The sequence below is a fragment of the Temnothorax longispinosus genome, chromosome 6 (assembly GCF_030848805.1).
Source record: "Temnothorax longispinosus isolate EJ_2023e chromosome 6, Tlon_JGU_v1, whole genome shotgun sequence".
Lineage (NCBI taxonomy): Eukaryota > Metazoa > Arthropoda > Insecta > Hymenoptera > Formicidae > Temnothorax > Temnothorax longispinosus.
This window is the reverse complement of record NC_092363.1, coordinates 11,594,443-11,607,659: the sequence shown is the minus strand read 5'-3', so window position 1 is coordinate 11,607,659 and position 13,217 is coordinate 11,594,443. Positions and strand designations below refer to the sequence as shown.

Genomic DNA, 13,217 nt, shown 5'->3' with positions numbered 1-13,217 from the left:
AGTAATAAGTTAAGATACTTCGGAAAAATCTTTATTACGCGATAGTGCCTGTCGTGCATATAAATACGATAATTTTTTCAGAAAAATAGTGCCTGTTACACGTGCATATAGATACAGATTACTTTCTCGTTTTCTTTAACTTTTACAACTTAAAGCAGCATATACGTACGTGTGCGAATTTGGATACACTTTTTTTTCGGCAAAATCTCGGCATTAACTCCCTGTAGTCAATATAAATTTTTTTTTGTTCTTGAGGTTATTATCCCTTGGGTAAGGGAAATTTAACGTGCCTCTTTCCCGGCAATACAACACAGCACTATCACTATCTGTCACTATCCATTCTAGGTTATCTAGGTTAAAACTGAGTGCGCTGAACGCAAAATGCACTGTCTGCACTGAGTGCACACGTATGTATATGCTAAAGCCGATCCAACTGCGTAATAACGATTATATCGAAATCTCAAAATCTCGGGTACCTAACCTACTCGTAACTCGTCGCATCACATAAAGTAAAGATACACGGTCTCTCAAGAAGAATTGTATCGATTCTTAAGGTAGTTAGTCCGTAACAATACTGTCAAAAAGTTAATAATAGACAAATGACTGAAATGACATATAGTATTTGGCTAGGATTGTCCGCGTTATGCATGTGTGTGTAAAAATTTCATACGTACATATATATAAAAACTAATGTGTGCTATTAGATTAGGTTCACTTCAAAGCTAATTTCAAAGGTTAGCTGTCATATGCGTTCACCGCTAGTATCAGAAATTGTGTGTGTACTTTAAGTATCAATTACTTCAAAACTAGATGGTCAAAGATCTTGTATATTTGTAAGTATATTTTTACAAGTCTCTTCTATCGTCATCGCTACAATTAGAAACATGATATCGAAAGCCGTTTTTGTACCTGTAATACATGTAAAACCTGTGATACATGTAAAAAGTACTAACTTTGATTTCAATTATCTTAACTTCGGTACGGTCAATTTTTTCTAATTGCACAGGTGTGTAAATCGTGTTTACATTAATATATACTGTTCAAATTTTATGAGGTTTGGCAAGCATTTGAAAAAAAGTTAATTTTAAATTAATTTTAACTTTTTTTTAAATGCTTGACATTTATATAAAAAGCAATATTTAAAAAATCTCCTACGTGTATTTCTCTAGCTATTATCATGCAGATTATGAAAAATTTTGTTTTTTATTCCAGATTAAAATTTGCTGCACTTATGCTGCAAGCCCCAGAGCACTTTCCGACATAAAACGCTTACATTTACAAAGCTCCAGCGCCGCCATTTAAAAATAAAAAATTGTTTCATACATTTTAAAATATGATTATTACTTAATAAGCTAGAAAGCTCACTTAAGATGTCAAAATAGACCCTGTCAGGTGATTCAGTATCCTTGTTCAAATTAATTTCATTGGTTTGTTCTTTGATATGAATCATCTCGGAAATTATTTTTTTTTGATAATTGCATTCGTGGTCTAACGCGACCACTTATGTAAGTCTATTATTTTTTAATTATAATATTAAGTAAAATACATATAGTGTTATTATCTAATTATTTCCGTCCTGACATACAGTTGCTACTAAGGACAGTCGCGTTAACACGTTCTTGATTTAACATCGGTCCCTACTTCCACTTAATATCGGACATACATCGATAATTTCCGACGTTGAGCATGGCTGATACCAGGATACAATCAAATTCTACAGAGGACCGCTGTTTAGAATATACAGAAAATGTACCGAATTAGCATTTCCATATTTATTGTAATCGGTAACATTTTATTGTAATTATTTGCCCCGTGACAACGTTTAACTCAAATTGACTTTGACCTTGTTTCTATTGCGTGTCGTATTGTTCACCGGCAATGACTATAATTTTCAATGTTTCTAATGTGAACTCCAACAATTATTATTTTTTTTATTTTTTTATTTTTATTATTATGTAACTTTGAATGTAATACCACCTTATGCCTTGAGGAAGACCAAGTAAGGTCGAAACGTTGGCTTGATGATTAAAATTTAAATTTTATATAATTTTTTATTAACATCCTAATATTGCTCGGAATAGGCCGTAATATTACTTAGCTTTTGCTTTCGACGAGCGGTCATTTACACGTTCTATTTATATGTCAAGTATCTCCTTTTTACACGAGATTTCGCTTTATGCACCGACCCTTTTTCTTCTGCCCTAATTTTTTCCTGACATATTTCCTGACATTATACGAGAGGTCTGGTAATTGCCAGTACTCTTTTTCGACTTGTTCTATACCGAGTCAATAAAATTCGGGTCGCGAGTCTCCTCAATAATTCCCTTACAGTTTTATTAAATTAATTTTCAATTATTATTAATTGTCGCCCGACCATGTGTTTTGGCTCTTATTTACCTTGTTTTTATTTGATAACATGTGTTGTGCCCCCTTTTTACGGCGGGACACCTGGGATCGTTTTATCCACGGAGGAGGCGGGATGGGTGAACAACACTTTTCAATAAACGATAACTTTAATTAATCCACTCTGAGTTACAATGATTATTCGCGTGAAACGCCCGTCGCTTTGAGACTCCAATTGCCCTCTCGTATCCTGTTGTCGCTTCCTTTTGAATCCTTGTCCTGTCCTTCGATATCGCTGAGTTGCTCGATCGTATGTGGGCCGATCGCGCAACTCATCTCTTGCTGATTCGGCGTTGCGTAATTCTTTCGGGCTTTCGCGGTCGCGTTCCCTATTATTATTCTCTTTGTCTTTCTTAGTTTATATTTTATTATTATATTAATTGGGGCCGCAACATCCCTCCCGAAACTACGGTCTGTAGTTTTCGCTACAATTTTTCGCTGCTTATCCTATTTCTATTTCTATTAGGGTGGTTTATTTTCTTTATTTGTTTCTGAGGTTACATTCTTCTTATTTTCTAGTATAGTATCGCTGAGTCGCCCTGCGGTCGGGCGCTTGCTCGTTTCTATTCCTACTATGCTTAATATAATTATTAACGTAAGTGTCGATCCTACGGGATATATGACATAGGGATTTTTTATTAGGGTGTCTTGGGATTTTTCCAATTCTTTATTTATGTCGCTTATGTCTAGACTTAATTCCATTAATTCTTAGTTTCCTTGTTCTTTCTATTTCTATTTTTTGTTCTGCCTGTTCATTACATTGAATTGTTAGCTGTTGTTTTTTTGGCGTTGAGAATAGCCACGTTTGTGGTTCGCTTAATGTTATCCATAAGGTTACGTTTGACATTATTTGACGTTTCTCGCAGGTGTTTACATATCCTGGCGTTTTTACGTAAACTTGTACTTCGCATGGTGCGTCGGCTTTTACAAAGTATACCGGGTAGTTTCGGTTACATACATATTTTATTCCGTTTCGTTTACAGTCGTTTAAATCGCGTTCCTCTAGCGTTATGTAATTATGATTCTCTTTATCTATTGCTAATATGTTGTGAGTAATTCTTAAAAATGTAAAAATATTCGCGTGGTTATAGACAGGTAATGGTGTCGTTCTTATTATTTCATACACGGGGTATGCTACCACGGGAAATTTGATTATCGTATAAATGTTCGGTTTATCATAATACGCGTTAATTTCTACATAGCTTTGTATCTCGTTCCAATTTTCTAGTCTAGCTTTAAATGGAAAGTGGGATCCACGCGTCAATTGTAACGTTGCCTCTTTTAGTTCGGTTATTATTTTTTCTATTGGTAATAGGCGGGTGAGTATGACTCCTTCTCGCGAATATGTGAGGTAGTCTATCGTGTCTTTCACGTCTTCTATTAGATCCTCTGTAATTGTGGTTAGTATTAATAACTGTTCGTCTATTTCTTCTCTTCTGGCGTATAGTGCTGTGTCCAGCTGTAATCGTCTCGTGACGTTCGTCATCAATTGTTCGTTATGGTATAACGATTTTTCTAAGGCCTCTATGTGGCCTTTTGTGGCATTTATCACCTTTAATTGACTTTTTGCGGTGTGCCGTAGAGTCTGTTGCTGATTTTGTATCAGTTCAAGCTGCTCCTGTATATGTTTTGCGTCGTCGGCATCCATAGTGCCGAACAGCGTTTTGCTGATCGTGCCGATCGCGTCTATTAAGGGGGTCATCCCGTGTGACGGCTTCAAAAAATCGATTTTTTTTTTGCATAAATCTAATCTAGAGCATGCATAGAATATACTGGCAAAGTAATTTTCCGAAATTCGAAGTCATTGAAAAGTTACAGCAGTGAGAAGGTAAGGTGTTTAAGCACGCAGTTGAGCGCTCGGCGGGGCCGATAACAAGAGCTATTGTATACCTTCAGATTGTAACCTGAAGCCGATTCTAATCACACGCACACATATTTAGAGATATGCTGATGTCTTGAAACTCAAATTGAATGCAACGGTTGCTTAGTTTTGGCTTCGCAGTCAGCGGCGTAATAGCTCTTGAGTCGTCGTAAGCAGTAATATTTTACCGTGCAAGTGTTTCAAGTTTGCGATGAGTGACAAGAAAGGAACAAGAAAAACTCACGCTCATGCTGAGCGAAAAAAGAAGAGAAAATTTCAAGGAAACCGTTATTCATTGGAAAATGATCTGGATTATACGTCGGCATCAGCGAAGAAACTGCTTGGAAGCATGAACCTGGAAGTGCCTGTTGCTTCGAATTTTGCGTACTGTATCTTAGAATTTGCATCTGTATTTTCGGCAATTTCAGCAAATGTTATATGCAAAGAGTGTAAAAGTGACGTGACCTTTAGTCAGACGTTCGCTCCGAAACATCTACATTCAGGCGCTCAGATAGTTCAGATTGCAACTTTTTTGGCCGTCATCATCTTTAATGAAGGCTTCCAAGGCATTATTAAGATAATGCATACGATGGGATGTTCAATTGGACGATCAGCGCACGCTTATGTAGAGCGCCGCGACGATGCCCGGATCAGCCGTTCCGAGCAGCGCATGAGCGACGCGGCAAGAGAGGCTAGAATTTCAGCCAGGGAGGAGCAGTCGGCATTACGAAATTTTCAAGAAGAAGAGGAAGGGATACTCTATGCACCAGGAATAGCAGATTAGTGGTAAGCAAAAATTTCATGGTGTAATTCATACGTGAACTTTCAAACGCGTTTTTCTCAAAACTGTATTTTTTAAACTGGTGTCCATGATTTCTCGAAAACGGTTCAATGGATTTAAATAAAATTTGAATGGTAGATTCAGCACATGTGTGGCTATCGCGGGAACTAGAATTTTTAAAAAATATTGAACCGTTTTCTGTCCGCATAAAAAAATAGTCGCAAAAAATCATGTTATTTTGAGTTATAATTTTTAAAAGCATGCAAAAAATTGAATTTTTAATATTTTCAAATAATCCTAGTTCCCGCGATAGCCATTTATCTATAGATTAAAATGCAATTTGGCTTTTTTATTTCAGATAAACCAGTCTGCCGGAATCGTGGACACCGTTTGTCTGCTTTTTTTTTACATGGGTGCCATTCCAGTGATGTAACTCGCCATCGACGCTATATTTTCAAATAAAAAAATTTACACATATAGTTTTAGATGTAATAAATATATAGTAAAAATTTAGAAGCTCTGTATTTTTTCATTTCGCCGCAAAAAAATGCAAAAAAACCTTAAAAAAAACGGTCATCACACGGGATGACCCCCTTAAACCTCGTTTATTGTTATTTGTTTTATATATAGTCTGTAATCGCGTTAATAGTTGCGTTAATTTTTTGTTATCTTTCTCTATCGTATGGAGAATGTTTTTGCACGTCTGCTGCGTGTCCTTTGCGATTATCGTTTCGCATACTTCTTCGGCTTGCTGTAGAAATTTCTGAAGTTGGTGATATCGGTTTCCTAGGGCTGCTACGTCGATTTTAATCGCTAGTCTCCATGTAGCTTCTACCTGTTGCAATTGTCCGGTTCTCTCAAAGTATATTCCCGGCTCGCTGCTGAATTGTCGTATCTCGTACGATGGTGCTGTCTCAGGTTTCGCTTTTTTCGCGAAGTGCTGGACGACGATCAGCGTCCTGTAAGATAAGGACTCATGTTACCTTTCTTCGAATTTTTACCTTGGTTTGATAATGCCTTCTCCTCGCGTTTTTTCTCTCCTCGCGCGTTTAGTTGCTCTTGAGACGTAGTCCAGAGTACTTTAATCAATTTTATTAAAATGCGGTGCATTCAGTGTAACCTGTATTTCGCGCCGGCATCTTGCGACGCTTGCATGCGTACCTATTGGTTAAGGGCGGCGCGAGCGGGTGCCGTCAGTGCATCTACCGATGGCGATAGTGCGTGTGCGGGGCCCTCCTCGTCTCGCTCGCCCCCTCCCTCCTACTTGGAGGCGGCTTTAACACCCCCGGGCACATGGGTGCTCATCCACCCCCTGGAGATCACGGTGGATGTGGCCACCGGACGCCGTGTGGTGCGCCGTGTTTAATGTTCGGTAAGTACTTATTATCTTATTTTTCTTAGTTTTTACTATCGCCTACTTTCTATCGCCTACTTTCTATTGCTTGCTTTCTATTGCTTGTTTTTGTTCTTTTGCGCTGCCTTTATTGCTCTAAGAAGGGCTTTATCCTGTTTACGTGCACTCGCGTCGTTTTCCGTCCCTTTTTGATCGTATAATTTACGTCTGAGTGTTTTTCAATTACTTCGTACGGCCCTATCCACGGGGATTCTAATTTTTTCGATCTCCCTCTACGCACCGTTTCGTCGTGCAAGAGAACTTTGTCTCCCACTCGGAAATTGATTTCTTTTGTCTTCTTGTCGTACGTCTCCTTGGCCTTAGATTTTTCGTTTCGCAAATGTTCCTTTGCAACTCGTTGTGTCGCTCTTAATTTTTCTTTTAGCTCTTGCGCGTAATCGTCATACGTATACGTTGGTTTCGGTGGTTGCGACAGTGCCGTCGGTAGTGTCGCTCGGTGCCCGTATACTATTCAAAGGGTGTAAACCCGGTCGCCGTGTGTGGCGTCGTGTTATACGCGAACATTGCGTATGGCGTCCATTCGTCCCAGTCTGTCTGGTCCGCGTTAATATAATGTCGCAAGTATTCGGCTAATGTTCTATGAGAGCGTTCCAATGCTCCATTACTCTCGGGATGGTAGGCCGTTGTTTGAATTTTTTCTATCTTCAATAATTTACACGTGCTTTTAAATATCTCGCTAAGAAAATTTGTTCCTCTATCCGTCAGTATTTTTTCGGGGATACCGTATTCAAAGATAATCTTTGTGACAAATTCTTTCGCGATTGTATTCGCTTTTTGATTAGGTACGGGTATCGCCTTACTGAATTTTGATAAATTATCCTGAAACGTGAGGATATATTTATTTCCGTTTTCGGTCACCGTCAGTGGTCCTACTATATCTAGAGCACATTTTTCGAACGGTTTGTCCGCGGTGTCTGTTATTATTAAGGGTGCTTTATTTTTTCGCGATAACTTGTTCTTCTGACATAGTTCGCATTTATTAATATAATCTTCGACGTCTCGAGTTAATCCTCTCCAATTATGCGTCAACCTTATTCGGTTTATGGTGCGTTCCACACCCTGATGTCCTCCTACAGGTGCATCATGGTATTCGTATAATATACGTTGCTTCTCTTCTTCTGTGTATTTTCTTTCGCTCTCCTCTTCGTTATTCTCTTCCTTCTCTATCTTGTTGATATCTGTTGGCACATGTCGACTCAGCGCATCCGCGTTTCTATTCTCTTGACCGGCCTTGTGTACGATAGTGTAATCGTATTCCTCTAATTTCAATCTTCATCGGATTAATCGTGATCCGGGATCCTTTACGCTAAATAGCCAAACCAATGATTTATGGTCTGTCACTATGGTAAATTTTGTTCCATAAACGTATGGTCGGAAGTGTTTCACCGCCCATAATATTGCTAGTAATTCTTTCTCGGTAGTGTTATAATTTTGCTCGGCTTTAGATAGTACTCTGCTCGCATACGCCACGGGTTGATCTTGACCTATCTTTCCCTGTGACAGTATGGCTTCTATTGCGTAATCTGACGCGTCGGTCGTTACTACAAATTCTTGGGAGAAGTCCGGGTATTTTAATACCGGTGCTGTGGTTAGTTTTTCTTTAAGTATTTCAAATGCGTTTTGTTGTTCTGCGTTCCACTCGAATTTGATATCTTTTCTGGTTATTTTTGTGAGTGGCTTGGCGATTGCTGAAAAATCTTTAATAAATCTTCGATAATATCCGGCTAATCCTACGAAAGCCTGGATGTCTTTTACCTTTGTTGGTCTCGGGAAGCTTTTTACTGCTTCTAATTTTGAAGGGTCTGGCGAGATTCCGTTTTCTGTTATTACATGTCCGAGATACGTCACTTCTTTCCGAAGGAATTCGCATTTATCGGGCTGTAATTTCAAATTATAGTTTCTCAGTCTTTTTAGCACTTCAATTAATCTCTTATTGTGCTCTTGTAAACTTGCTCCGTATACTATTATATCGTCTAGATAGACTAAGCATTGTAATGCTACTAGTCCTGCTAAAACGGCTATTATTGCTCGTTGAAATGTCGCTGGGGTATTTTTCAGTCCAAAAAGCATTCGATTATACTCGTAATGTCCGTATTGTGTCGAGAACGCTGTTTTTTCTTTATCTTCTTCTTCCATCGGGATTTGATGATATCCCGAGGCGAGGTCTAGCGTGGTAAAATATTTTGCTTTTCCCAGTTGGTCTAGGATATCGGTTATGTTTGGCAATGGGAAGGAATCTCCCTCCGTTAGGTCGTTCACAAACCGAAAATCTATTACCACTCTCAGTTTTAATTTTCCTGATGCGTCTCTTTTCTTCGGTACTACTAGCAACGGCGCATTCCACGGGCTCGTGCTAGGTCTAATAATTCCGTTTTTCAACATCTCTTTCACTTGTCTATTCACTTCTTCCTTGTGCTTTTCTGGCAAACGGTACGGTCGGACGTTGACCGGTACGCTACCCGCCTTCGTGGTAATCTTATGCGCGACGATATCAGTGCATGTCAGTGGTTCTCCTTCCACATGCAATACATCGCTGTAATCTCTGCAAATTTCCATAATGGTTTTCTTTTCTTCTTCGTTTAAGTGTTGCGTGCGTATCAATTTTTCGACTTTCTCGCTACGCGGCATTGTTTCTTCTGCTCTGTTTACTTGGTTTACTTCTATCTTTTCTGCTTCTTCTTGCTCTAACTCTTCTAATGTTACTTGCGGCATTAGCATTTCGACTGTCTTCTCCGTCGTATTTAGTATGCTTGCCGGACATAGAAAGTTTTCTGGCATCACTAGGCAGTTTCCTATGAACACTCCTGGCATTGTCTCTTCTGCCTGTATTATTCCTAGTGAATTTTTATTGGTCGCGACTTGTACTATTGTCTCGCTTCGCGGTTTTAGAATCATCTTCTTATACGGGTACAATTTTAATGTACTTTTCTTATTGAGTTCGATTCGTAACTATACGATGCTTGATGCTTTTTTATAAAATCAACTCCTAATGTTCCGTCGTATTCAATTGGAAAATCATCCTTGACGACATATACCGTGTGCTTGATCTTTCTATCCTTTAAGTCTATAGTCGCTGTAAATTTTCCAATCGTATGGGCTTTATGAACTGTTACTCCTGTAAGGGCCATTTTATCCTCTTCTATCATTGTTTCGCCTTTCAAATGTTTTACCTTTATTATTGATACGGCCGCTCCGGTATCGAACAGTAAATTTATTTTTTCGCGCTTCGCTTCTCGCATGGGCAGAGTGATTAAGTCCAGCCCTGCATGCTTTCGCGGCTTGTTCGTCATGTGTGACACCTGATACTCTAACGCCGGTCGGCGCTGCTTTGTCTCCTCTTTGTCGTCCTCATCGCTATTCGCGGCTGAATTACTGTCTTTTTTCCTCGGGCCATTCGTTTTTGGGTGAAAATTTTTATTTTGTCCTCTTGGATTATTAGGTTTGTTGTGGTTTGTTCTTTCCTTATTTGGTCGACCATTTAACAGCCAACATTCTTCGCGCATGTGTCCTGCCTTCTTACAGTAATTGCAGACTTTATCCATCGCGTTTACGCGGGGTGTCCTATCGGGTTTCGGTAAGGAGAAACGATTCGCGTATCTACTGGTACGACATTCCCTTCCGTGATGCCCGTATTTTCCGCATTTTTGGCATTGTAGTATCGATCGGTTATCGCGCGGTTGCGGCGAGTACGCATAATTATTTTTGGGACGCGGCGGAATTCCACTCGGCCCGTTTACTTTTTCCTCGGCGCTCGCTCCGGCAATCGCTTCTTGCAATGTTGCGAAATGCTGAGCTCGGACAAGTAACTTGATCTCGTCTCTCAATCCTAATTGGAAATTCTGTAATGCCTGTTGTTGAATCGTTTCTAATATAGTTCGCTTGCTTTCTATGGTGTGATTTCTTCCCTCTATCATGGAGTCGTATAGCTCCATCGCTAGCTTATCGGCTCTTAATCCGAATGCTCTTGCATTTTCTGCGGGTTTTTGCTTGAGTGTATTAAACTCTAGTTGTAAGTGTGTTGTGCTTTTGCGGCTCAAATAGCAAACTTCTAATTCCTTCTTTAGTTGTGCGAAATCTCTTATCTCTCGCGTTTGAAAGTCTATCATCGCTCTTCCTTTTAGCTTTGTGCATAACACTGCTTCTAATAGCGTTCCTTCTTCCATAGGATTTATGTTTTTTATTGCATATGACGCGGCGCTTAAGAATTCTTGTAATTTACTCGAGGCTCCGTCGAACTCGGGTATCATGTCTCGTGCCTCTTTTAAAGGTAGATATCCGATTGCGCGCTTCGCTTGGTTCCGAATATCGTATGACGTTCTTCCGTACGTTACTTCGAACGGGAGGTTACTTGGCTCGCGTCTCGCGTGAAATTCGCGGCGTTCAGGATTCGCCGTTTCTAGTTGATTTACGCGATCTTGTAAGTTGCGGATTCCGTTTAATATCTCGTCGAGAATGGAATCTCTATTGTCCCACGGCACTCCGGCCCGTGCGGGTATCCGGTTACGGTGATTCGCCGGGGTGCCTCTTTGTGATAGCACTCGATTAAGACGGTTTATTTCTTCGTCTATTTCCTCTGGGGTTATCGGCGCGTTGTCATTTACGTTATTCGCGTCGTGGTTGCTATTTGTTGCTTCCGCCATCTCGATTACGTTCACGTGTCTCGGGGCAGAATAATACTCTTGCGGGTCAAATACGCTGCTATCATACGAGGTCAATGAGAACTCTCGTCTGTGTGTTCGCCTACTGGTCGTATTGTCCGCGTCTTCGGATTGTGCGTGCGCGTGTGAGGGGTGGAGTCTATTTTCGTCGGGGCAGTTATTTTGTCCTATTACTCTCGCGTCTAAAATTATAACGGAATCGTCGAATTGGGATTCGCGTTCGATTACGCTGTTCGGGTGTAATTCCGGTTCTGATTCGCTTTCGCTTGAGTAGTACACGTCTAAATTTCTACGCACGGTTTCGCGATTATCGCTTACGACTTCTTCGGTCGTTTGCACGGGGCTTAACGGTCTATTTCTACGCGCTCGTCGTGACGTCTCGCTATGGAGCCACGATTGGTTTAGTTCCGCAGGTGGATTTTCGTTTTCTGACATTTACGGTGATTGCGCTTTACATAATTTGCTTAGTCGACTTACATTACGGTCGCTAGTCGCATGTTGCTGGTCGGTGCTCGTGCCGCTTTATCTGTCGGTGAGCCTCCGTTGAGGTAAGTCGGTGCCTTCTCGGGTTACGCTGCTCGCTTGCCCCTCGTCGGCCGCTACCGTGTTGTCCGTTGCTTTTGAATCTGGCTGCCGTGTCTCCGTTGAGGATGTTGCACTGCCTCACTGATTCACTTATTTTTCTGTTTCAGCTGCCGTTCCCGTCTTCCTGCCAATGGATCCCTCACGCTGCCACCATTTGTTGTGCCCCCTTTTTACGGCGGGACACCTGGGATCGTTTTATCCACGGAGAAGGCGGGATGGGTGAACAACACTTTTCAATAAACGATAACTTTAATTAATCCACTCTGAGTTACAATGATTATTCGCGTGAAACGCCCGTCGCTTCGAGACTCCAATTGCCCTCTCGTATTCTGTTGTCGCTTCCTTTTGAATCCTCGTCCTGTCCTTCGATATCGCTGAGTTGCTCGATCGTATGTGGGCCGATCGCGCAACTCATCTCTTGCTGATTCGGCGTTGCGTAATTCTTTCGGGCTTTCGCGGTCGCGTTCCCTATTATTATTCTCTTTGTCTTTCTTAGTTTATATTTTATTAATTGGGGCCGCAACACATGTCGGATTTTACTGAGGCATGAGATAAAAAAAAGGAGAGGGAGCTCTTCGACTTTAAACTAGTTTAAACGAGGAAAATGCTACGAATTTACTATACAAATCCGCTGACGTTGATTTGCTAACCCGAAAGTAACAGAAATAAAAATAACATGACACAATTAAGAATTTAATTGATTATACTGGCAATGATTATAATCGTTACCACGACAAACAATAATAAGATGGAAACACCGATTTTCAGTCAAAGGTGTACATTCAAACCAAATAAGTAACATTTACTTTGCCAGTCAATAATTAACACAATTAAGAATTTAATTAATTATACTGATGGCAATGATTAATTTAATTATTTAAAATTACATCAACTTTAGAATGATCAGAATCCTTGGTCGAAACTCGGTGACGATTTGTCACGACGATTATAATCGTTACCACGATTATAATCATTGCCAGTATAGTCAATTAAATTTTTAATTGTGTTAATTATTGACTGGCAAGTAAATGTTATTTATTTGGTTTGAAAATAACATGAGTCCGCCAACGTTAATCAGCTAATCCGAGATACGAGAAGCAAGATGTTTAAAAAATTAGATAAAAAATTGAGGTATGTTTGAAGGATTAATAGTGATGGCTTATTTGAGAAAAAAGGAAAATAATAATATTAATAATAAGACTTACTACTTGTTGATGTGTTACGTTCAATCTGGCTGGATCTCTTTGAGGTCTGTAAGTAGACGCTCTCGTCAGTACTCGGTGAGTTAAGTTCGCGCACAGAATTTAACTTGAAACTCGAGATCGGACTTAAATGCGACAATGTTCGTAAAACGAAAGAGAAGGGAAGTGAACTGAAGAAATGAACCGGAGGGAAGTTGGACTGAAGAGAGTGAATTAAGAGATAAACCGACTGAAGAGAGGTTGAAAGAAGAATCGGGTGAAGAGAAGTTGAATTAAGAGTTGAAGAGCTGAAGAGACCGAGTCCCACGATGTC

At 40.1% G+C, this 13,217-nt stretch overlaps 2 protein-coding genes and 1 long non-coding RNA gene across 5 annotated transcripts in view; 2 read left to right on the top strand and 1 right to left on the bottom strand.

Annotated features, from left to right (window-relative positions):
- LOC139814922 (sodium channel protein Nach) overlaps positions 1–13,217 on the top strand; it is a 364,065-nt gene that overhangs the window by 265,687 nt on the left and 85,161 nt on the right. The window lies entirely within an intron of this gene.
- LOC139815126 (uncharacterized) lies at positions 4,373–5,561 on the top strand. The gene is made up of 2 exons (XR_011732670.1): positions 4,373–5,050; positions 5,404–5,561. It is a non-coding gene; the product is annotated as an uncharacterized lncRNA (long non-coding RNA).
- LOC139814814 (uncharacterized) lies at positions 9,375–11,564 on the bottom strand. The gene has a single exon (XM_071781314.1). It carries the CDS (start codon positions 11,550–11,552, stop codon positions 9,375–9,377), a length of 2,178 nt encoding a protein of 725 aa, XP_071637415.1. The 5' UTR covers positions 11,553–11,564.